Source organism: Lindgomyces ingoldianus (assembly GCF_010093535.1).
Source record: "Lindgomyces ingoldianus strain ATCC 200398 unplaced genomic scaffold BDR25scaffold_47, whole genome shotgun sequence".
In the NCBI taxonomy this organism is placed as follows: domain Eukaryota; kingdom Fungi; phylum Ascomycota; class Dothideomycetes; order Pleosporales; family Lindgomycetaceae; genus Lindgomyces; species Lindgomyces ingoldianus.
Genome location: NW_022985208.1, coordinates 98,796 through 123,008, shown reverse-complemented (window position 1 = coordinate 123,008; position 24,213 = coordinate 98,796). Strand labels below are relative to the sequence as shown.

Here is a 24,213-nt window from a genome sequence, read left to right as displayed (position 1 = left end):
AAGAGAGTGGTAGCAATAGGAAATTCCTCAGCGATGACCTCACTTACCTCACTGAACCCTTCAAATGTCCGCACCCTGACACCTCCACCTCCGTCAGTCCTGATGTCAGAGATGTGATTGGTAGACCCCCTCTCGTGCAGTTTGGCCCATCAGCCACACTGAATTACAAAGGGATATCCAACTCCCCCACTCACATCTCTTATCTCATCTCATATACCCTCATGCCCGCCCGCTGCAAGGCACTATGCTGCAAGGCACCCTAGCACAGTGAACCACAAAGAAAGCAGAAGGTTGAGCGAAGAGTGCAGAAAATGTGGAAAGTTAGGGATCCGTAGATCTCCTCCAAATCCGTCTCGGAAAGCGAAGCACTTCCGTTCGCAAACTTCCCGGCGGCAAACCCTGTTTCATCGGTGCCTTTGGATCCAAAATACCGACCTCAGCTCTTCTTCCAGTGAGACGCATTGGCGGCAATATCCCAAGCCACACAACCCTGCCCTGCCTAGAAAGCCTCAACGACGCGCAAACAAAACCCAGCAGTCTGGAAAGCACAAGAAAAACAAATGGTTATCACGTTAGAAAAGCGTACGACGAGTTTACGTACATCTCTGCCACTGCTGCCCTCATCCCTTGGCAGCCCACCGGCGCATCGGACATTGCAAGCACCGACTATGAACGCCTTGGAACAATGAAACGTGATCATCAGGAGGCAGAAGGTCGGGCCACGCTACATGCACCCTGATTAGGTAAAATGGCGGAGGCTTAAGCAAAGCGGAGGGCGGAGAGCGGCGGGAAGACGCAGTTCAGCGTTGTTGATATAAGCTTGAAAATCATGATTCTGATGCGATTCCGTCATATTCTCGCGAGAGCCTCGTACGACACCGAGACATAACTAACTATTGGTCTTGCATTGGCATGCAGCAATATGCTTAAGGTCACGCCGGAGTGATTAGATGAAGTTTTGAAAGCACGTCACACTGAGACACATTTCTAATATGCTGGTTTCGATGATCGTCATCATTCATGATGCCCGCTGGTAATGTAACTTTCGCAATGCTGAGGCTGGGTCCTTGCCACCCGTATGCAGCTCAGCTGTTTGTCCTATGTATTCTTATCATACAAATCAGACGAATTCAACCGTGCGTGCCGCAGAGCCTCAATGGTGATCAAGCGTTTCCGAGGTGGTGGAGACGGAAGATCAACGAAAATAACTCGAGCTGCAGGTTCGTAGAATTAAACCCACAAATATATGCAGATATCCACGTTAGAGGAACACTCACTTGAGTCTATGCACTGAAATGTTCATCCTTTCAACTTCTCTTGAATCTCTGCTACAACGTTCTTGACCCGTGGTTCCTTCACCTTGTCTCGAGCGTGTGCCACAGCGGTTCCCAGCGAGAAGACATCCCTGCCAGCCTCGCAGAAATCATCGCCAAGATGCAGGAGTGTCCCAGTGGCTACGAGCGCTCGATACACGGCCTCGGAGTCAGTTGCAGTGCTAAGGATCTTTGAGAGATCATCAAGCAGAGTGAGGGCGCGGTCTGCGTTCACATCCTTCGATTGTTTTAGCATGACGGCGTAGTTGATATAGAGGGTCGTGATGGCGATAATTAGGTTGCGGTTAGTGGAGGTGATGAATTGGTGGATATTTTTGTGAATTCTATCGAACTCCTTATCGGCGTGGGCCCTTCCATACTCTGTGTTGAACAGGTTGACGAAAGACCGAATAGCCATCATCGCGTTGTTGACCACGGTTGAACTGACAAAGATGCCAGCCTCCTCGAGGTCTTCGATGAAAGACACTGTGGCGATGAGGTACTGTATTGGCTCCTCTAAGGCTGTTAGAAGTCGTAAAAGGTCTAATCCAGGAAGACGTTTCTCTGGCGGCCAGCCAGTGGCAGTCTTGAGGATCGCATTAATTCCGTTGGCATCAATGCGTTCCGTCTCTTTCTCCATATCATCGATTGCCTCATTCAGACAGTCAATATCATCGGGATTTAATGACAGATCCTTCTGTCCGCTATTAACAAGTTCCTGGTTGTATTCTTTGATTTTCTTCAACACAACCCCAAGATTTGCGGTCAAGATGCTAAGATATTGCTTCTGAGGCAATACAGATTGGCGTGGTTTCGGTGGCGCTGCTTCAGTCTGTGGAAAAACATCTCCGGGACGATAGCGCGACTCCGTGCCCCAGGGATCGGCGCCTTGTGGTCCAGATTGCCCAGATTGTCCAAGAGTGGCGCCCTGCGTGTTTTGGACGATGAAGTTCGTTACCTGATCTAAGTACGTGATTGGAAGCTTGTTATCCTCACAGAACTTGCGAGCGACTTCGTAAGGGTTCTGGGATAGGTTGTAAGGCAGCTTGAGCGGGGGCTTGCCATCCTCAATGTCGACATCGAACAAATAGTCGTACTCTTTGCCGTTGAAGGATATCTTTCGTCCACTACTGGAGGCATTATCGACCACAGTACCTACGAGCAGCCATTCGTTGGCAGCGGTTGACCACTGGTAGGCGGTGACATTTCCATTGGCTTCATTGATCATCTGGACTTGGCCTTCTTTCGTGCCAGATTTCTGTGTAAGGAACTCTGGCCCGGGCAGTTTCTCCTTGTTGAAGTTATCAACGGCTTGCTGTGGTATTGAAGACTCCCTCACGGAGTTGTTGAACTGCTCGATGGTAGTGGGGTCCGCGATGCTTCCCGGTGCTTGGCTGAAGATGCGAACGATTCGGTCGCTTGCACCGGTAACGATGTCCCCGTTCTGCGCACAGGCCGCAACCGACCAGACGGATATTGCCGGATGGGTGATCGTCTGGATGCACTGATTGAGGTGCCATATTCGCACGGTACGGTCCTCGGAAGAGCTAGCCAAACGCCCGCCTGGGAGAGATGCCAGTGAGTAGATGAAATTCTCGTGGCCATGCAGCTCAGCGACTTGGCGGCCGTTTAACTGCCACAAGCGGATGACAGCGTCATTTCCTGCGGAAGCGAATTGCGCATTTGATGGGTTGTTTGAATCGACAGTGCAAAGCGCCCTCACTACATCCCCTGTCTCGATAGCTCGAACAAAGACACTGGAGGTACCTGTTGTGGCTGTCTGAAACACTCGGATCTTCTTGTCGGCACAGCCTATAGTTCTTCTGGTCAGCTTCAGAGTGCTATAGGTATGCTGAGGGTGCTTCTGAGGGGAGTTGAGGGGACATCTACCTGTTATGATTGTGCGGTGGTCCAATGCCAATACAGCCCAGACAGAAGCTGTGTGTCCTTCGAGCACAGTTACGGCGTCCCACTTTCCCACTTCCCAGACCCGTGCATCGCCGTCCCAGCTTCCGCTGATAATGAGTCTGCCATCTGCGGTGGCGTCCAGGGCGCACACATTGGAAGCATGCCCCAATAATAACCCGTCCGCGTTGTCCTCAGGGAGCTTGCTGGGCGCTCGCACATCGATAATTGCATCCTTGCCTCCGGAGACGATAAGGCCTTCGGGGTACTTGGAGGAGGGCGGAATGAACGTGACCGCATTGACGAACTCTGTTCCGTGCGTGACGATGGTGCTGTCGAACCTTGGAGGGGTGACATGTTCGTTCTTCCATAACCTGACAGAACGATCTCGAGAGGCGGAGAGGACAAAGTCAGGATGTGGAAACGCAACACACCGAACCTAGGGAACAGGTTGCAGTTAGTTCATGCTTGCACACGGAAACAAAGGCTCCTTTGTCTATGGCGGAGCTTGAGGGGACGTACATCGTCTTCGTGTCCGCGCAGAGAGGCCGAGAGCTTGTAGTCGCCCATGGTTGGTTGACTACTCACTGGGTCGCGGGGTGGTGCCACAGGCAGGACTGGATTGAGGCACTAAGAGAGGAAAGAATCTTTTTGGATGAACCGCAGGCGTAAAAGGCCTTGCGCGGTCTCCTGCGCGGGGGGTGGGGGGGCACGCGTCTGGGAAAGCTTGGGCGGAGCGGAAGCACGATACGTCGACAGAGGAGGGGCGTCGATGCGGCTCGGTGGTGGTAGCTACCTGGTCTCGGCTCAATATTTACACCTTATGTAAGCGTACTAGTACTAGATCTAGGTGCTTCTGTTTGCCTGTCTGTTTGCTGCTGCTCTCTCTCAGCCCTCTAGCCTGTCTCTGTGCCTGTCGTGAGGCTGTTGTTGGCGTCTTGGTCCCATGCACGCAACGAAATAGTTCTCAGCTCTCCAGTTTCACTGCGTTGGAGCTTATTGAATGTCTTTCAGGAGGACAAAACACCAATACTGGACGTTCGCTGTTGGTTCCATCTTTTGTCACCGCCAGGAGCTGATTCTCCCTCAAAGCGAGTCACCAGCGCACAGGTTGTGGCTGAAGCCTTCTCGCTTCTCACGTGAAAGTTCGAACAATGAACTTCGTGCACCCCGCGCAGACTCGCCGCAGAGAAGGCGGTGAATTGCGAATCGCGATGGATGGAACTTTGGATGAGGCTTCGGACAGCCCGCCGGCGGCAAGCCGCAAGCCACCAGCCCTGTGAAGCTGAAAACTAACACACTCCCAGCCAGTTATAATCCCGCATAGTGAGGGTTTCGAAGGATCCTCTGAATTTAGCATCCAGATCTGGCAATATTCCTCCAAGGTCTGGCGAGGGTGTTCCAAGGAGAAGTTTGCAGCCAAGCGGCATATCCGTCGAGAATCTGGAACACGCTGAGAGGGGCAGAGATCGACACTCTCGAACAGTGGACATGGCCTAGATTTCCTTGCACCCTCACATTAAGTTGCGCGACGAAAGCAGGAATTGCAATTCCATCTGAGAGACCCCGCAAAAGGTGAAGCCCTCCATAACGGAGAGCGGTCCTTTAGTTTCACCGACAATCTCAAAAGATTCATGCACGGATGGAATTACAGGTAGCCAAGGTAGCTAGTTGGAAACTCGAGCGTCCTTCCAAGGACAGCCTGTCTTCAACGTCTGCGCCTCAAAATGGGCAGTTCTCCTTTTCGGAGTCACCAGGTGGAACGCCTATCTGGCTCAATTCTCGTGCAGCCACCTCCTGCACGCAGCGGACGCGTGAGGTGTTCCAATCCTGCGCTGCTTGTCAGCAGTCCTGTTTCGCTCTAGAATTTCCGTCTGTACAACACGCGCCAGACACCTCGCCTCTCTGAGTGGGCAAAAACGGTCTTGCGCGTCAGCTTGGCTTTTGGGCTGATGGCGGCACTGTCTGGCACCGTGTGACTCGCTAAAATACATGTCCAGATCTCCTGGGCAGATGTCAAAGGCGGACGGTATTAAATTTGTTGCGCCCTCAAGACCATGCGCCGCTTCACGGAGTCAAGGGTACAAGATCCTGCCCGTCCCTCCGGATTTCGACTTTTTTTTCTTGCGCGAGTCCAGCGCCCTCTTTGCTCAGGATCATCACTCTGTTTTCGACCTAAGATTAGATCATCCGCACGCCTACATTCTGCGGTTACTTCCCGTCTAAACGCCTGCTTTGCTACCGAGGATTCGGTCACCGTTCGGTGTGAACAAATCCCGCCCTACGACCCACAGATCTTACCACCCCGGCGTCTTGATATCAAGTGATCGACACTGCCTGCTACGTAAGGTTGAGAATCTGTGTCCTTCGACAAACGTCGTGGTACCTTGAGGATCAGCATCTGTAAACATCTAGGGTCCCATTCCTCCCTATTCAGGAGTCCCCCTTCTTAAATCTTTACTCGCCGGCCCATAAATTTTCAATTACTCTTTTCATTCACAAACAAACAGCGGCCTCTCTCTCAACTATCCACACCTACCCACACATTCCCACAATGGATTCACCAAACGTTGAACTACTGTCCGCGCTTGCCACGTATGTTCAAGAATTTCCTACCAGCAATTCATTGCTAAGTTTACCCAGACTTCTTCAAAATGGCAAATATTCAGACCTGACCATTGTCTGTGGCATGAAAAGATACTCAGTGCACCGCGCCCTCGTGTGCTCAAGATCCGAATTCTTCGACGGCGCGTGCCGAAATTCCTTCAAGGAATCAGAGACAGGCGTTATCGACCTTACTGAAGACGATGCAGAGGCTGTTGAGCATATGGTCCACTGTAAGCATCAATGGTGGCGAGCGAAGTCTAAGGTAGCACCAACTAACCCCTTGGCTTAGACTTCTACCATCTGGACTATCTTAACAAGCCGTTGTCCCGCCGCTCCTCCCAGCGCTCCTCCCGACCGACCTCACCAACGACATCGCGTCTGCCGACACGGCGGCGGACTAAGAAACTCAACCTCTTGATGGTGGAAGATCCACTTCTCGCAACAATGGCGGCAGCTAGCGCTGCGCGCGATCCTATGACACCCCCAGACGAACAGCCGAACCACTACCTCGAGAGCATCGACTCAGCAAAGTTCCCGGACACCCCAATGGAGCAAGAATTTGAGGAGGACCCCTTCGAGACGGCGCAGGCGGAACCAGAGTCGAACGTCGAGAAGCCCTACCTGGTGACCCACGCCAAAGTATACGCAATTGCGGAGAAGTAAGTGTGCTGTCCCGCCTTGTTTCACCTGTACTTCCTCCCCTTTTGCCTCTTTTGCCACTTTTGCCTGATTACGCGCCCTCTCCCGCGTCTTGTGTCCCTCTACTTCCGCGGGGCGTGCATTTCTGCGCCTTGTGTCGCGCCTCCACGGCGGACGGCAAGCCGACCCCGCGATGTTCATCAGCGGCCAATCAGATCGTCCCCAGCTCGGTGCACTGTCAGATCTGCCAAGCCGCGACCCCTGTTCCCCTCCATTCACACCACTCTCTTTACTATTCAGACCGTCTCCCCTCCAATCAGCACTGCATGATTCCTATCCCTCTGCTTGCAGACCCTGAGACACCCACTCCACGTCAGCTTTTCACCTTGTGTCTGCTCGAATGTTCCCCAATTATGCCCCTTCATTATGCTTCCCAAATCCTCCCAACTACCCATTGCCAAAAGTCAAAAGCAACCACTGACAGTGCCCCTCAGATATGGGATTTCCGGCCTAAAATCGCTCGCCAGGAAGAAGTTTGCACACCAGATCGAGCTCCACTTCAGCAGCTCCGAGCTCCCCGAGGCGTGCCAAGAGGCATACGAGACAACCGTGGATAGCGACCGAGGACTACGGGATGTTATCATCCAGACCTTCCGTGCTCACCCTGAGCTCTCTCTCCGCAAGGATGTCGAGCTCGCCGTGCGCGAGACACCCAGTTTAGCCTTTGAATTATTCAGGATGGCTAGCGGCTTGCCAGTTTTCTCATAGACTTTCTGGAGAAGCTGTTGCACCTTTTATTTTCGACACCTGCTATTATTATACAACCGAGAGGTTTCACCCATGTCGTTTCGCGGTCGTTCTATTTATGTGCCATGATAAAATATGGTTCATGACACTATTATTTGACAATAGGAACCCCTGGGAACGACGAGTTAGACACAAGCTACCGTGGTGGAACTTTGAGCGTCACGACGGCTGTACCTTTGAGCGTGTCTGGTCGATGCATTTGCGGTTAGGCGCTCACAGATGAAGGGCCTTGTCCCACATCGATCGGTTGCGTCGATGGCTGACGGGCATTGGGGAGGACGGCCGGTTCGTCACCGCCAAGCTTCTGACTGTCTTACTCTCATTTCTTCGCTTCCCTCTTCCTTTTGCCTGGGCAGGCAAGGCAGTTTATGCAAGCCTCCCGCTTTTCGGCCATTTGAGTGGATAGAAGTGGGCGACTGATGATACCTTTTTCTGGCCAATTGGTTTCGTTGCCACAGGAAGGCGTTTTAAGGATACTGTGTAAATTACATTTCCATGGATGTCTTACCAACCTTTTCTCTTATTAATAAGACAGAGATTTCTGTGGATATGATTCATTCTGTTCGGGATTGCATGAACCACGCGGCTTGCAACGTCCTAAAGGCTGGTCCAGCTGTATTCAGGCATTGCATCACCAACCTCACACCTATGATAAACATCGCGATCATATCTAACCAATCACAATTACTGTGGTCCCGGAAACATCATACTGCATGAGTGACAAGCGTACCAGAAAGCAAAAACAAAGCCACAAGATTTAGGTAGGTAGTAGACGCCGCGTAAGCGTGCTACAACGAGCTAAGTAGGTACGCACGGTACTTCCCACTCCTGTAGCATCGCGCTGTAGTGACATGCCGTCGTTAAGAAATTTTCATTAGCGCGAGTCCCTGTCTAACGCCTTCAGGCCTTAACACCAGGCGCTTCGTCACCAGAAGTCTCACACGGTGATCCCGCCCGCTGTCTGGACTAGTCAAGATCCCCTAAGCAGCTTCTCTAAGTAGACAGTTACGCGTGCCTGCTACGCACCCACACTCCTTTCCACATTTGTTTCCACTCATGTTTGCTTCTTCGAGGGATTTTTGGGGAGCGGGTGACGTCATCTCGCTCTTTCGCTATCGATAAGGGTTGAGTAGACTCAAGGGCGGGAGTTGCAGGCGGGATGACCCACAAACGACGGAAAACGGCCGCTGTAACCTCGGTTTTTTCGCTCATCAATTCCAACGAACCCTTTTTGTTTTGGTGAAACACGTTGTCTTGAGCTAGCTTTCGTCTTCCTAGCTATCTTTTTACGAGATCTGACGACGCTCTGACGATGATTCAGACTTAGCAGTTTGTTTCAATTTTATTCGGCCCGGGCTAGTTTACCACAGGAACTCTTATGTCCGGGGACTTTTGACGCCTCTTTTGGAGGTTTTCTGTCGCTGCTTTTGGAGTCACTTACACCCGTCAGCTTTTGTAATCTGTAGTAATTTTTGAATGAGTCCTGCGCGAGCAGCCACTCTGATGTCAGCTACTTTAGCTATAGTACAAGAAGTTTATGGCTTTGTCGCCATATTACATTATTTGAATGTTGGGTGGAGCAAGTACAGTTGGAGAGCCTTTGCAAGCCGCAACTGAAGCAATATTAATTCTATTGCAACCATCTACCCCGTTCCGACCATCAATTCCAGTATACCAACACCTCCCTTGTTGCTAACGTACGTCCATTAATTCAACGTAGAATCTCAGCAGCTGTTTCTTATCCGCAGTTTCGCCATTGGTAGGAAGGCTTAGTGCTGTCAACACATGATCTAGCGCGGGACCCGACATATTTGAAAGCTGAGCGGGTGTGGCAGGAGAACCTTGGACATAGGCGTTTGTTGTAACTTCACGGAGTGGGATGTCGGATCTTGCAATACGAGAGTTTTGAAGGCGGGCAAGAGAATTGTACTCGCTGTTATAATGAGTTAGCAAATAGGCAGGACATCTAAGTAGTATTCACTCACGTTGCCTGATGGCCTGTGGTGATATCTGTGCGGAGTTGCTGTATCTGTTGCTGCATCTGCTGCTACGTCTCCTGTATCTGCTGAATTTTTTGCTGCATCTGATGCATCTGCCGCAGGATTCCAGTGGATTGAGCAATTGGGGGAAGATTGGCAACCTTTCCCAACTCAGTAGTGGTTTGCGTAAGTCCTTGTGTTAGGAGACTGATATCTGGTTGTGAGCCGAGCTGAGGTCCAGGCTGAGGGAATTAACGTTTGCCGTGGCTTCTAGCGATGGGAAAAGAAGACTTGAAGGTCTGAGTGTGGTATGGTGTGTTTGGGGCGAGCGAAAGTTAACGTAGGCCGTAAACAATGTGCACGTGCAGCGGGGACTACACTAAACCCGAAGGGGGAGACCTAGGACAGAGATTACCTGCCAATCGCATAATGACTGCCAAATTAGTTGCGAGGACTATTTCTGTTCATGACTCGCGGGGTCAGAGCCACTGGCAAGCTACCTCGGTGCCAAGGGTATGCAGGGTATAAGAAGAGGGGGTTTTGAGACATCGGGCAATAATGCTATGTGGAGAATTGCGTTGAAGGATTTTAGGCAATGATAACTTCGAACAGGAGAAAGCCTAACGATCATGTTAGTAGCGTAAACAGTGTTTTTCAATGGAAGGAAGGCCGAAAAATACTAGTGATGCGAACGCTGTCGTGTTGTTATGCATTCTTTTCAGAGCTTCAGAGTTTCAGATCTTCCAGGTTGAGATGTTGGTTGATAGCATTCAACCAGATACTTTTAAACTTCGAATGTTTGTTATTTCACAATACCCTATTTACATGCGTTTTGCAATGTCCTACTTACAGTGTTTCCTAATAGCCTAATTACATATTTTCCTCAATGTCCGACTTCCATGTGTTTTTTACCAATAATCTACTTACAAGAGTTGGGTATACCCTATGACCAAATGTCTATGTACAATGCAAATACCTATAGTTCCTATCCCTTCTCCTCCTCTTACAAGACCTCGACAAAATTCCCGTGCTCACACCTCCCTATCAACAACCTCCTTCTCTCCCTTCCTCCCTTCCTCCTCCGCAGCTAACTTATCCCCACCAACTTCCTTCTTCTCATCCTTCCCTGCACTACCCATCTTCTCCCCCTTCTTAACACTAACCCATTCCACGCCCAGCGCGCCGATCAAACTTACACATGACAACCCCACACCTACATAAAACGCATTCCTGATCGCCACATGATACCCCTCCAACACGGTTTCCCGCAATTCTTCCCCAACCAATTTCACAAGCTGCGTAGCCCCCATCTCCACCACCATTTGCCTCGTAATCCCCACGCCAGGAATCTCACTCAACTTCCTCGCCAGTGTATCAACAAAAACATTCTGCGCGGTGCTGATGAACACGGCGCCGCCAAGATTCTGCCCAAAGAACATTAGCGAAATACCCATCGAAACATCTGGACGCGGGAGCACGCATTGCACCGATATACTCGGTTGCTGCATGCCGAGACCGATGCCTAGACCAAACAGCACCTGATATCCGATCCAAACGCGCGTGGTCGCGGAAATCGGCCACGTTGATATCATGCCCGCACCGACGGCCGACAGGATGCACGAGATGTACATAAACGGCGCTGGGTAGCCGAAACGTTGGACCAGACCTCCAGCGACCATCGCGCCGATGACAAGGGTTAGTACGGATGGCAGAATGGCGAAGCCGGAGGATACAGGCGAGAAGTCTTTGAGGGCTTGGAAGAATAGCGGGATGTAGTATGTTATTACGAGCACGGAGGCTTGGCTCGTGAAAGCGTAGAAGAAGCCTGAGAAGACGGTTCGTTGAGTGAGGATTCGCAGAGGGAGGGTTGCTGTGTCGGGATAGCAGATCTGGAGGGCCATGAATGCGGCGAAGAGAAGGGGGAAGAGCACAAGCAGAAGGATGATGCGCCAGTTTGACCAGGGGTACGTGGTTCCACCCCACTGGAGGGCGAGGAGTAAACAGACGATGGAGGGGAGGAATACGGCGGTGCCGATGGGATCCAGTTTCTTTATCTGCGTTCGAAGTGGGACTTTCTCTTCTTCTTTCCTCTTCGGAAGTCGTAGAAAGAGAATCAGCACTGCGGCTGAAACAGCGCCGAGGGGTAGGTTGATGTAGAAACACCATCGCCAGCTCAGCTTCTGCGTGAAAACGCCTCCAAGAAGTGGTCCGACTACACTGGCGACTCCGAACACGGCCCCGATGAAACCCTGGAACATCGGCCGCTTCTCTAGAGGCACGGTGTGCATGACGAGAATAATCGCGCCATTGCTGATCCCCGCGCTACCCATTCCGGCAATAGCACGGCCGATGATGAATCCTGTTGACGAAGGTGCGGCACCACAGATTGCGGACCCAACTTCAAAAATGAAGATGGTGGTCAGGAAGACAGTTTTGGGGGAGTAGAACGTGTAGATGCGACCCCAGACGAGTTGGAAGGCGCAGAGCGTTAGCATGTAGGAGGAGCCGTACCAGCCAATGTCGCTGAGCGAGTTGAACGAGTTTGTAATTTGGGGGATGGCGGTCGCAATGATGGTTTTGTCCTGGAGTATCAAATTAGCTGATGGGAGTTGTGGGAGGGTTGAGGAGTGGCTGTGCGAAACCTACTAGTGAGATGAGAAACATGGACATATAGAGGGAGAGCATGAGAAGCCATAGTTTGCCCGCCGAAGGATACTCGTGTGGGTTCTCATTTTCCTTGGAGGGAAGAGTTGGCGTAGATGGCTGAGAGACGGTAGGTTGTTCAGTAGGTGGTTCCATTTCTTTGGTGGACATTTTTTATTGATTGCTGGCAATCAGCCAAATTGAATGGTCTCATCAAAAGAAAAAGAGATGGTAAGGTAGAGTTCTGAGGCGTGTAAGAAGCGAAGCGAAAGTCCTTGGAATTAAGAAGGCGTGGTGCCGATCCGAGTGAAGAATTATCGATGAGTGACAATGTGAAGCTAGGAAAGGAGCATGAGAATTGATGTGTAAACTGAGCATGCAGAGTAGAAGGAATGTAGAGAAAGGAAGACGCGGATTCCCTCGTAGTTATGTATGCCTTGGCCATAGAAGCAAGTGTGCTGCCTAACAATCCCGCGGGGTCTTTTAAGCTCCGTGACGTCTTCTCCTTAACTTTCGGGTTCATTGTGGGTGAGTCGGATGCGAGGAGGATGGTGTTGAAGGATTTCGGGTCCGAAGCGTGTGGCGTATACCGAACAGCAATAAGCAGCCATCAACAATGACTAGACGGACTTGCATTGAATAGAACATCAAAAAAAAATAATTAAACTCGGAGACTTACAACAACAGCCCTCGATCCAGGAGACGGTCTATTCTTATGAGGAGATAGATGTAAGGTGCACGGGCCAGATAATTTTTTCCAAAGATTCGAGGGTTCGGCGAAGGGAATCTAGCTGCTTGACTACGGCAAGGAAAAGGTGGCTAGCCAAATCATTCAACCTCTCAATTGATATAATATACCCATCATCAACTACGGCACTTGTCCCAGTAACAAAGCTGCTCTTACCAGAGCACAGCCAAACAGCCGTATCCGCAATCTCGCTCGGCAGGCCCATCCTCTTCACGGGCGCAATATTAATCGCATTATTCAGCCTTTCGCTAACTTCATCAGACTCTGACGTTGTCATAGGCGTGGCTATGGACGCTTAAGTTCCGCCACGGCATGTGGGATTAATCGTGATGCGGTGCGGTGGTTTACTATAGTCTATCGAATCGGAGCGCGTGAGGGACAGAACCGCAGTTTTTCGATGTTGTATATATTGATGCCTGCGTTTTGCGTACTATCCAAAGCTATGGTGCAATGTTGACGATGGGGCGGCGTTGTCCTCTTATCTGCGCCTCCTCTTCGGAGAGTGTGAAGCCTTGGTACGGTTTACTGTCGTTCTTGAGCATCCACTCCTTCACGCACACCCACAGATCTCTTTAGTTGACCCCATTGAGTCTATCAAACTCTTCGAGACCGATTACTATAGTCAGCTTATCTTGCCCGAGGACTCCTGCACAGTTGACTGCGTAATCAAGACTCGATATTTTGAAGAGCTCGGCGACGAAGTCGGGGAAGGAGATGTCGCCTACGATGATGTTGATCGCCGGGAGAGAGGAAGGTTTAGAATGGCGATGATAGACTTTGTGCCCTCGAGTCCGTGGTTGTTGATGTCAATTATGTAGAGCGTTGTTATTCCGGCGGAGGAGAGGGTGACCGAAGCTGCACGGCCAAGACCTGGGGTAAACACATGTCAGCAGCCCGAGAGTGGGTCATTTGAGGCATGAAGAATACGGGCGGCTCTCCAGACATTTGGAGGAGGGAGACAGTACCTGGCCCGGCTCCAGTTACTAGTGCAACTCCGTTGAGGCGCTTGTGGAAGCGCACATGTCGTGCGCATGAGGGTCTTATGGCTATGGGGGCTTATAAGGTTACCCGGAAGCCACTCTCGATGAGACAGCACAATGGGGTTCATGCGATGCCATGATAGGCAAATGATGAAGGTACTGAAGCCATCAAGCGGGGAGCAAGAGTAGGGGAGGATGAAAAGCCGAGTGTGGAATTAAGTACATATCAAGGACGCCCCGTGCGTTCCAAGGTTGCACTTCTCTCACCACATGCAGCATTGCAACAAGGTCTCCGCACACGATGAAATTAAGTATAGAATATCTTTTCGAAGTATAGGACTTAAAAATAGACATCCGATACGCTAAGCTAATGTATCTGCAGTAATAGACGGGAGAGGAGAGGGAAAGTCTCGAGATTCTTGGCAACGCCACAATCGCCTCCAGCCACAGAAGATGACATTGAGAAGATCATTAAGACATGTTTCGTCACCTCCGCACGCGCCATCCTCATTCATCCGCCGTCATGGCAACTTCCGCGTGTAAGAACGCTGGAAAACTCTCTGACGTAAAGAAACATACATAAAGGAATAGAAGGCGACCCGACGCTTGAAAGATACCGTCCTTTCTGAGGAATGAGCTCAGCGAAGAATGGAGGAATGGAGCTGGTGAAGAATGAATGCCCCCGAACAAATGCGGCCAGGCATATTAATCCCTGAATCTCTTCCACGGTCCACCAAACCCCGCGTGCATCCTGTTTCCCGGCTGGCCATCATGCACGATATCATCACTAGCACCTTTACCGTCTGGATGTTGGTTAAGTCTGCCCTCTTCTGCAAGGTCGTCGCCCATGTCCCTGTCATCAGAGGCCCCAAGGTTCTCAACATGGAGCCCGTAAGTATCGCCATTGCCGTGTGAGTCAGCATCTTGAGTGGTGATCTGGTTGCCAACAATGGATACAACGCCATTGGCGAGGTTTATCCTAAAGGACATGATCGTGGTGTTACAGTCAGTTCCTTCCCCGTCGAGGCCGAGCAGCTTCCAGCTATTCTGGCCTAGTCTGGTCCAGGATTGATTCACAAGACAGAAACGAGTCTGAATTTATGTGGGTTAGTAGATGATTGCCTCAAATACATGTGCTGGTAAGAGTCGACTCACCTCAATGCCACCCACCCCCGGCGGCGTGTACTCAACTGAGATCTCCCTGTCGGAGCGACCGAATGCCTTTAGGACTGTTCCGAGATTGAGGATGATGTAGCAAACGAGGAGACCATAGACCACTGCTGCAGCAACATCTTTGAGGCACCACTTGTAATCATGATTTTCAATTTCCTCTCCCCAGAAACCAGCCTGGGCTTCGGCGTCTTCGTAGCTTGGGGGCAAGAACGACGCATGCTCAGGGTCAGTAGCAGAGGGAACTTGTGCTGGGAACATTGTGATGGAAGTTGACGTATCAATTTGGAAGGCAATGCTAAACAGTGGAGAATAGGAGAGAACAGTAGCAGACAGTAGAGGGCAGTGGAAGGCAGAGGAGGAGAGATGAGGGAAGTGGCAAAGATAAGTGAGCCGTGTGGCTAGATGAGTTTTTCTTGGTCCGTTTCGCCTTTTTGTTTTCGGAAGTGGTGATGGTGCGAGGAGAGGTGGTGGTCGTCCTTGCTAGTTTAGGAAGGAGCCGACGCGAGGAATGCATATAGAGCAACATATCTGTACAGGTACAGCGGGATCCTTTGATGTCGAGAGAACTGCTTCCAGATATGTAAGGTTGCCTCGCTAGATCATAAACGCGGCCCAGATTCTTCTTAGTGCTTTGTGGGCACTCCGGCGGAATTGAAGAGCCTGTCACATAAAGCTAGTCAACCTCCAAATACGTCAAAGGAAATACAGCAACAGGCACTTGCTTATGTAATCACAACTCACTAACCGGTAGGCCTATCTGCCTCTCTTGGAAGTTCGCTGCGGGTGAGGACAGTCAAGAGTCGTTGTAATCGTGTGGTTGTACGAGCTGCAATATTGGCGTTCTGTGCCTAGAGATGGATGCTTTCACTGATTTTGCCTGTTCTGACGTATATTTTAGTATGAGGAATTGGAAGGTAAGGAGAGTGACTTCAATGTTGTAATCCTGGGATCACCGAGCTCCTAATTTCTGGAGATATGGAGGGCCATAGTATCAACCCTGTAGATAATAGTTCAAAGTGAAGGGTGTGTTGACCTCGAATATCAACCACGTTATGTCTTTGAAGGGCTGCTTGGAGACTAGCGGTAGCGAGTTGATCGCAGCGAAACCTCTTCTCCGATAGTGAAAGGTTCCCGCCAGACGGCCGGGGATATACCTAACCCACCACTAGCGAAGGCCAGAGAGATCTCACAAAGCGCATTCGTAGATCATCAGCTAGAGCTCAGCTAGCAATTTGAGAAGAGGCAAGGGTTTGGAGAGTGGCCTATAAGAATCAGCCAGGTACGGTGAGGTATTTATCAGGGTAAACTAGCTCGGCAACTTCTGGGGCGGCAGTTTTTATGGCAAGAGATGGATATTTGTTGGCTGTCAAATTTCACTGTGGTGACGAGAGCGAGTTTTCGCAGACCCCTAAACAGCACACACTCGCTAACCCACTAATAGTACTACCACAGATTCTAAGAGCACGTTTGATACATAAAACACTATATATAATACTGTCGCCTTTATCAGCCCCATAAGAATAGGTATCCTTCCGAATGCTCCTTTCTAGATTCCTAAGAAACGGACGGTGCAGTCCTTAGCAGTGCACGAAGACACGAGTGCTCTAGGGTATTTGCTGACGCTGCGAGTATGGCAACAGATTCTTCTTCACGGATTCCGAAGCGCAAGATACCTCCTCCCCTCAACGTATACCCTATTACCACCCCTCCCAGTCTTTGCATAGAAGCAGAACGGCACCTATAGTTCCTTGGAGGATCCCTCAAAATACCCAACGGCGCCCTAGAGAGTGCAGCAAAACACAGGATCCTAAATGCCTTTCGAACCCTCCCATCATTTCTGAGGGTAAAGAGGATCTTGGGGTGGATCTGATGGCACGCTTCCTGTACAAGTCTCCGCTCAACAAGAGCGATTACAATCTAGCTAAATTCAATCGACGAGTTGAAGAAACGAAATACAGAGCAGGGAGCCAACAGGGAGGCGGCCTCGTTCGACAATTCCGCAAGAGTAGCACCAGAGCTGCAGCTACTCCCTAAAAAGCTCAAGATCTCGGCCAGCCCCCCAAGGGACATATCGAAAGCACTTCAGAAAGTACTATAAACTATAACAGCCTCCTAAGCGTAAGGCTGCTTCTGTGCTAAATTAAAAACACCCTATTGCCTCTAGCAGCTTGAGAGATGGGAGATGCTCTATAATTGCCGTTGCCAGATCCATATGAACAGCTAATACAGTCTCAAGCACTATGGAAAGACGCAGGGAGGGAAGTTCTCCCTTGCGTCCCACCTCTGTCCATACATACCCCTTGACCAAGACCGATATCATACCGCCTCCCCGCTCGGTTGCTTGATAAAAGGGGAATGACTTCCAACGCTTCTTCTAGCACGGCCACACCGGACTCACCGCCTATCTAGCACTCCCAATCGTCAAAGTTCACGTCATAAACCTCCGTGTTATCAACCATAGACCATAGGTCCGATTCCTACTCATCGACGCCCCGTCTGACTGTCGTCTGAGACAATCTGCTGTCATCACTGGAGAGCATGAGAATATTGGCGGCAGAGGATCGCTTACAAAGGCCATCAATGTTCATCCCGGCCAACCGAAAAAAAAGCGCGGATGGAGTGACAGAATTTGGGGTGTGGTGATCACATTGCTGATGCCCTAGAGAACGACCAGTAAGCCCTCATCGCGTACCACTTCATCGTCAAGGAGCAGGCCCATCTGCGAAATGAAATATTCTGTTTCAGCCACAAGACATTGTTCGCCTACGGCTAGAGTGCCGTCACCGACAGCTCGGCGGTTATTGGTATATTGACATTTTCACTGTTATACACCGTGACTATAGATTTACTGCGCGTATGGTACGACGCACCCTGAAATGTGACTTGAAATAGTTGCGAGATGTAAGTGTTGCGTGCGAGTGCGTAGGGGTGGTGGATGTTCCCAGTATTGAGAGAGTAAAGGGAGCGATTACAATTCTACAGGACTATACTCGCTCGTGCTTCGATATGGCATTTGCTAGATCCACGGATATCAAGGTATTAGCTTCCAACTGCGCAGTGAGACGAAGGCCCTTAACATGCCGTCATCACCACCTCGCACACAACGCTGCCGTCTTTCTTCGATTCTCAGGCCGAAGCCGATGTCACCGATTCGCCTCGAAATGGTCACCTAACGTTCGACTACGAATCCAAAGACTGTATCAGACTCCGAACCGATGCTCGCACCTCTCTACATATTTCTGATATTGCTAATGGCCCTCATTGTCCAGAATTCTACACAAGTGCCAGTAGTTCTCTCCGTGGAGTGGTGTGCTTCGCTCCCTTTTAGGGTGTCATTGCCACTTTAGGTGACGCTGATTGGCTCTTCACAGGGGAGATTGATTTCTGCTTCGCTCTCTTTGGTGGAGGGAGAGTAATAGTCAGATCCGTAGATGAAGGCCCTCACGGGGTCTTTCTGCTCAACTGGAAAGATGGTCTTATCGACGTTTTTCTTCTATCAATTGGTTAAATCTTGAGATTCTCGCCTCTGGACATGACTTTCTGCATCGAGTCGCCTGTTCTCGCAAAGTATTCCTACCTGAGCCAGAATGACCTTGTGTACTTTGTATTCTTCACCGCCGCAAGCGATGATAAAGTCGGTGTAGATGCTATTCGGTTAGAATCCATAGAAAGAATTAGATTTATGGTTTCGCTTCTACCAAGCAGATTGCGAACAGAAAGGCGAACTGTTCCGCTAGATAGAGTGCCCACGCCCATCCTTACCTGTTTCGTTATTCTTGCAAGAGGATGTCTTTAATTTCTGGTGGGATTGGAGAGAGTTTCTTGAGGTGGGCGTGTGGTGAAGTTAGATAAAATTTTATTTTGCTTTGGGGATCAAACGCTGTCCAATGCGGCTGAAAAGATAGTATAAACTGCTAATCCGTACTAGCCTAGTCATCACAGAGTGAACGCCTACAGAAGCCAAATGCGCTTTTACATTTAGAAGGACATAGAAGTGTACAAGAAGAACTGCTGCATCCCCCCCTCCTTTAGGACATCAGCCCTTGTGGAATAGTAGGAGAAACGATCCCATCCTCTGGAACTCTTCCTGGAAACAGAGGACGGGTAGAGTGAACACAGACTTCAGTTCAAACCCAGATAGACCCAGCCTCTACGTGTCCACAATTGGCCCAACCCCTCTCGCCCCACTATGCACTGCAACACACAAGCCCCTCATACACCCACAGCTCGAAATCTCCGGCCACCCGCATACGCTTACTCCTCCATTTGGACAAGCATCGGCTTTTGTGAACACAGCTTTAGAATTGGCGCAGACGGGATAGTAACCACAGCAGTTACCGCGATTGACGACGGCGCAGTCCGTGGAGACTTCGCAGGCGTAGCGGGTGTCGAATTGGGTTGGCACTGGAGTAGCAGTTGGGCTATATTTACCTCGTTAGTATATCTTCTACTAAACATGCGAGATTGATTTGACTATCTTACACAATAGGGTTTGCGGTGACGAGGCTAGCAACCAGTGCCAAGGCAACAAAGGTGGTCTTCATGATGAGTGTGATATTGTTCGTAGGCCGATAATCCAGCGTAGCTTGTGTCAGAAAGATGAGTCGAAGTTGGGAGACGAAGCTAAGCATTCATATATGTCTCTCACCCACACCTTATACTTATATTGTCGTGCCATCTGTGCAATCTAATGGGCCACCTGGTCTCTATTTCACGTGATCGTTCCACGCTACCCTAGCATCTCGGCTCATAAGAACCCAACACTCTTTAATATCTCAATATCCAACACGAAGGCTTGTTGCACATTGTACAGAAAATGTGCAGAGGAATGCCCGATGAAATTAATTCTCGACGAGGATTTCATTCGTGTTCATCTAAGGTTGTAAGAATTGCGAGATGCAGGCCCGGTAGAATTCCCCATGGGGCGGGAAGTGGCGTTTCTATTACCCGGGTTTCCGACCATGTGCGAGATCAGGGTTTGTCTTGTTCGTAGAATCTTGGCATCGGAAGAACTAAAGTTCGGGGAAGCATGTGGGATTTCATAAGGGCGGACTCGGAACAATTCACCATGGGTTGGGAGGTGGCGTTCCTATGACCGGGTTTCCGACAACGCGTCCAGCTCGAAGGCTCTTGGCAACTGAAGAACTACAGTTCGGGGGACACGTGGGACGTGAACACGGCAAGTTTGGTGAGTGGCGCTCAAAATAGAGTCTGATTTTGGTAGGACATGTGAACTCTCTCTTGCCTTTCTCTAATTCTAGCAGGAAAATTCATAGAATTATATCCTTCCTCTTCCTGCTCCACAAGAGTAGAGAATACACTGGCGCACGGCCTCATCAAAATGGATAGCAGAATAATGAGTGAGGGGAAGTCGACGACAATGGCAGTAAGTGACCATGTCTGCTTACCAGCCGCACTGTTCAAGTCTTACATGAGCAAGCCAAATGCTAGGTCATTGAACTTGATCATCAGCGCCTTGACCTCCGCCTTCTTGATCAGTTTGCAATGGCCGGAGAGGGTGTTGTACACGATGTCCCGAAGTATCTTGTTGTTTTCTAGGTGGTGCAGAAGGCCTGGTCGGGAGCGACAGAAAACTTGGCGTCACTCCAGAAATGCTCGCAGGTAGTACCAAACTTCTCTATACTGAGATCCTTCAAGCCATCAATATCATATTTACCCGCAATTTCATATACCTTCCCGCGCGTGAGGAGTTTCCTGGTGTTTTCAGGAACCCGTGGTGACAGGCAACATTGCTTACAGATACATCCTTTGTGGTTATATGCACATATGTCCCCACAAACATGATGCGAGCAAAAACATAGCCGATAGTAGGGGGACCGGTTTTCGGTGCGGCTGTACGAATACTTGTAGTAGTGCCCGTTATTGGGACGAGTAGGCATCCAGTGAGCTTAGGTAGGGAAAGGGGGGTCATATTCAGCTCGATCGATATTCAAACAATGAGCTTGGCGATCGCCGGTTCATCAACCGATAAGTCGACCATATAATCATCTGATTTCTCAAATATGGGTCAGGTGAATTGTTGAAAACTATCGAGTTTGGCATGGCTTTCCAACCGTGAACAAGATTGTCTTGCGAAGAGCGCCCAACGAGGATAGCCGACTGCTTTGTGGACTTGGTAGGTACTGTTGTGGCAGGTAATGATGAAGTCGTAGTAATCGCCAGTGGTGAGCCTTGGACGAATAGCGGGATCAGGAAATATGATTAGTGGATCGCACACCCTGTGGTGGAGGCCAGCAAGCGCCAGCAAGAAGCGTCAGTCATTGTGGTTGCAGAAAATTGAATGGGTTGTTGTGGAGATGAAGGTAGCTCTAGCAGATTTGGCGGCGTTAAGTCTTCGTGGAAACTCAGAAAAGCTGGGACTCGAATAATCGAAGGGTTCCGAGACGATTCGGTTTGTTTGCATTTGGTAATAGATTCACAGGCGGTTTACACTGTCTAGTGGTTAATTGAGGGGTTACTCCTGAACCAAGGTAGTGAGTGATGACTGTACGCAAAGAGAACCCTCTCTTTGAAAGCAGGGGAAGTTCTAATACAGGCATTAAGGTGCACCTTTGCTTGCTAGAAATGACCGTTCAAGCCGGTAGTATGTTCTAACTTGACACCGACGTTGTTGAGCTAAGCGGAGAGTTAGAGTGTAGAACATTTGTATTATTTGTGGACTTTCGACGGTTAATATGATGGTGAATGGGATTTCACTGGCCTGCAAAGCCAAAGCCATTGGCGGCTGAGAACGGTGCAGTCGCATCCTGCATCGAGAAGTCCACCAGCAGATTTTCCCAAGCCGACCAATTCATCTGATCCGGATCGAGAGGAGGTAGGTCAGGAATAACAGGAGAGATATCAAGGCTGGCGGCAAGCTCAGGATTCCACTGGAAAGACTGGAGAGGGTCAACTTTCTGAGTAACACTCTCGGGAGGCAAGTTCATCCCATCATCGAGAGATGTACTTGCAGGATACTGAGTCGGAGGGAGCTCCGACTGCTCAGAAGGCGTTCTCGAGGACTTAGCCTTCATCCGTTGGGACCGAAGGACCTGGATGAAATATGGTTCACCTCCTTCCGGCATTCCGCGCGCTGTCAAATATGCATCCCATGCCTTGAGCGTTAAATTGCCGATGGCGATAGGGAGTGCTCTCTTTGACACCTCTTTATTAAAGTTAGGATGAAAGTCAAATACCATTTGGACCTTTTTCCATGCATCGTCCGCTAGGGGAGCCTCAGTGCGGTAGCGGAGCTCCGAGATCAGGTAGATTAACGCCTTCCATTGGAAGTGCATGTTGACATGCCACAGGAAGCCTTGCATCTCCTTGGTTGTATACGCCAGAATTTGGAATGAGCATACTTCAAGGGAGATGTTGAACAGCACATCCCTTTCAGCCTGGGCCATCTTAGATGTCCCATTAGTAGATACTTCCGAATTATGGGCCATGAACCGCATCATACAAATAAGGGCCTTTACGAGGTAAGAGCACATGAAGTGCCACGGGATGGAGCGATCGCAATACTGGAGGAATTTGTGGTGGAGCATCGCCTCGAGTTCATCAATGGCTTTGTCCTTCGCAGCAACGTTTATTGAAGGAGAGCTCAACCTGTTCCAGGCGCCATCGAAGTTGTGCAAAGGTGTGCCGATAGTAGCCGCACGTTTTAAGAATTGTCCACCATGGCATCTGATAAGGAAGTGCATCATTTCGGTTGCTCCTTCATGCTCCTTGGGTATTTCCTTCATGCCTTGGAAAAGATCACTGTCGTTCAGATTCGAAGGCATCTTGGTGTCTCCCATGAAGATTTTGCTTCCAGTACCGGCCAGCTTTTCGGCGAAACCTTCGAGGAACATAATCTGCCACCACAAGCGCCTTCGCATTTCAACTTCAAAGGGAGGGAGTCCGAGTATTTCGCCATCTCGATGGAGGCCTAGTCGTTGGCCAATTCGGCCTGCTATTCCTGTGAGTATGAAGATGACGCGAGCATCGTAGTTTTGCAGAGAGAGCTAGATTACTGTCAGCGCCTGTGGGATGAGAAGTAAAAGGAAGGGGTGTGCTTACTAGAAACAGAACGAATGCCTGGAGAACCATCAGGTCGGAAGATTTGAGGAAGTTGGCATTGATTAAAGCATGCTGGGCGGCTGACCGGAATCGTTGAGTGACAATGGCCTTGGGCTCGCCCATGATCGCGTCGCATTCGGCGTCTCCGATTGACCCAAGAGAGATACAATATATGCCAAACAGTAAGGCTTCGATGTTTTTTGGAATTTCATCCAGGTTCCCACTGGAATTAAGAATTTGTTGCTGAACTGTGGGCGTGTGAAACACCTTGACGAGAGGGTTGATGTTGTCAAGGTATGTCTGCCAGAGTTTGAAGACTTGTACGGGCTGGGGATGAGCATGGCGAAGGTTCGTTGCCGACTTTGCAATACCAAAGAGTAGATTGCTTCCGTCATTTGAGAATGCTACGGGCGATGAACCGCTCGAGTCCTGGAAATCCTCCTCTTCGGAAGATTCCTCTAAAAGCTCCTTTGAGTCTCGAAACTCTCCCCTCAAGCTTGTCCACAGCTGGTTCTCTAGATATCTTGACTTTCCGTCTCCTGAGATGAGAACACCTGCATCCGAGTTTCTACGTCCATGTTGAGCCCTTTCTGCATCTTCTTCAAAGAAGGTGTTCTCCACCAAGGATGCCCTTCGAACCTGCAGTTTGTGAAGCTCTTCCCTTTCCAGGTCGGCGGGTTCGACACCCAACTTCCGCAGCGCGTCTTCGTACAGTCGCAACCTAGCATGGACATCAATCTCCCGGACGCCCTTTTTCCTCCTCCGTGGAGGCGGAGGTGTCTTGTATATGCATTTGACGCGGGCTTTCGTGCAGTTTCCACAACCACCGGGGCTCTTGTCGCATTTGACCTTCCGTGAAGCGCATAGAACGCAAGAGAAGCTCTTTTGAATAGAAGGATTCGGCGCGACTGGCCCTGACGACTCGGGCGACGTTGCGATCGAGGAGGACGAAGGTAATGGAGAGGCCATCAGGCGAGCGTTTCACGGACGATCGAGGTGCGTGTTGGGGATGAGACTGTAAGGAGGTTCACATACCTCGATAAACAGAGCGTGCCCCACTCTAAGGGCAAACGGTAATGTATGGAGTGGCAGCCTTAACACGGAAAGGAAGCTGGGGTTCAAGTGTCCATGCGTTCGGACACCGAGTGTGGCACTGTGGCTTAAGGCCGAGCGCACTTCCGACGCACCCCACATTTGGTTCCATGATACGAATTTAGATGGAGGCCCCAGTTTAGAACAGAGAATGTTGTTAAACCACTGTGTGGACTCCTAGAATACAAGTTGGCGTTGCGTGGGACGAGTTTTCCTAAGGAGCACTCCCAGCCAATCGCTGGGAAGGTTGTTGAGTTGGGCTGACG

General features: G+C 50.2%; 8 protein-coding genes across 8 annotated transcripts; 2 read left to right on the top strand and 6 right to left on the bottom strand.

Annotated features, from left to right (window-relative positions):
• Positions 1-994: 994 nt before the first annotated feature.
• Positions 995-3,990, bottom strand: BDR25DRAFT_296862 (PFU-domain-containing protein). The gene is made up of 3 exons (XM_033688963.1): positions 3,741-3,990; positions 3,204-3,657; positions 995-3,125 (listed from the first exon to the last, which is right to left on the bottom strand). The coding sequence occupies exons 1-3, from the start codon at positions 3,786-3,788 to the stop codon at positions 1,300-1,302; spliced, it is 2,328 nt and encodes a 775-aa protein (XP_033541084.1). The 5' UTR covers positions 3,789-3,990; the 3' UTR covers positions 995-1,299.
• A 1,669-nt stretch (positions 3,991-5,659) lies between these two features.
• Positions 5,660-7,361, top strand: BDR25DRAFT_97482 (uncharacterized protein). Its single transcript, XM_033699324.1, has 4 exons — positions 5,660-5,813; positions 5,862-6,055; positions 6,115-6,484; positions 6,959-7,361. The coding sequence occupies exons 1-4, from the start codon at positions 5,773-5,775 to the stop codon at positions 7,230-7,232; spliced, it is 879 nt and encodes a 292-aa protein (XP_033541083.1). The 5' UTR covers positions 5,660-5,772; the 3' UTR covers positions 7,233-7,361.
• A 464-nt stretch (positions 7,362-7,825) lies between these two features.
• Positions 7,826-9,546, bottom strand: BDR25DRAFT_396772 (uncharacterized protein; the record flags this gene model as incomplete). Its single annotated transcript, XM_033698460.1, has 9 exons — positions 9,257-9,546; positions 8,973-9,204; positions 8,859-8,914; positions 8,669-8,707; positions 8,572-8,627; positions 8,298-8,530; positions 8,201-8,237; positions 8,086-8,158; positions 7,826-7,958 (listed from the first exon to the last, which is right to left on the bottom strand). Exons 1-9 carry the CDS (start codon positions 9,310-9,312, stop codon positions 7,826-7,828), a joined length of 915 nt encoding a protein of 304 aa, XP_033541082.1. The 5' UTR covers positions 9,313-9,546.
• Positions 9,358-10,199, top strand: BDR25DRAFT_361746 (uncharacterized protein; the record flags this gene model as incomplete). The annotated part of the gene is made up of 7 exons (XM_033696473.1): positions 9,358-9,436; positions 9,476-9,590; positions 9,654-9,694; positions 9,734-9,815; positions 9,863-9,946; positions 9,973-10,051; positions 10,116-10,199. The coding sequence occupies 7 exons, from the start codon at positions 9,358-9,360 to the stop codon at positions 10,197-10,199; spliced, it is 564 nt and encodes a 187-aa protein (XP_033541081.1).
• Positions 10,104-12,391, bottom strand: BDR25DRAFT_271919 (DNA repair protein RAD50). Its single transcript, XM_033687280.1, has 2 exons — positions 11,897-12,391; positions 10,104-11,832 (listed from the first exon to the last, which is right to left on the bottom strand). Exons 1-2 carry the CDS (start codon positions 12,062-12,064, stop codon positions 10,282-10,284), a joined length of 1,719 nt encoding a protein of 572 aa, XP_033541080.1. The 5' UTR covers positions 12,065-12,391; the 3' UTR covers positions 10,104-10,281.
• Positions 12,392-18,675: 6,284 nt separating this feature from the next.
• BDR25DRAFT_307261 (uncharacterized protein) lies at positions 18,676-19,417 on the bottom strand. Its single transcript, XM_033690807.1, has 2 exons — positions 19,277-19,417; positions 18,676-19,215 (listed from the first exon to the last, which is right to left on the bottom strand). Exons 1-2 carry the CDS (start codon positions 19,336-19,338, stop codon positions 18,945-18,947), a joined length of 333 nt encoding a protein of 110 aa, XP_033541079.1. The 5' UTR covers positions 19,339-19,417; the 3' UTR covers positions 18,676-18,944.
• A 741-nt stretch (positions 19,418-20,158) lies between these two features.
• Positions 20,159-20,853, bottom strand: BDR25DRAFT_97443 (uncharacterized protein). The gene has a single exon (XM_033699323.1). The coding sequence runs from the start codon at positions 20,692-20,694 to the stop codon at positions 20,350-20,352; it is 345 nt and encodes a 114-aa protein (XP_033541078.1). The 5' UTR covers positions 20,695-20,853; the 3' UTR covers positions 20,159-20,349.
• Positions 20,854-21,471: 618 nt separating this feature from the next.
• Positions 21,472-23,930, bottom strand: BDR25DRAFT_346753 (uncharacterized protein). Its single transcript, XM_033694182.1, has 2 exons — positions 22,856-23,930; positions 21,472-22,800 (listed from the first exon to the last, which is right to left on the bottom strand). Exons 1-2 carry the CDS (start codon positions 23,822-23,824, stop codon positions 21,508-21,510), a joined length of 2,262 nt encoding a protein of 753 aa, XP_033541077.1. The 5' UTR covers positions 23,825-23,930; the 3' UTR covers positions 21,472-21,507.
• Positions 23,931-24,213: the final 283 nt, after the last annotated feature.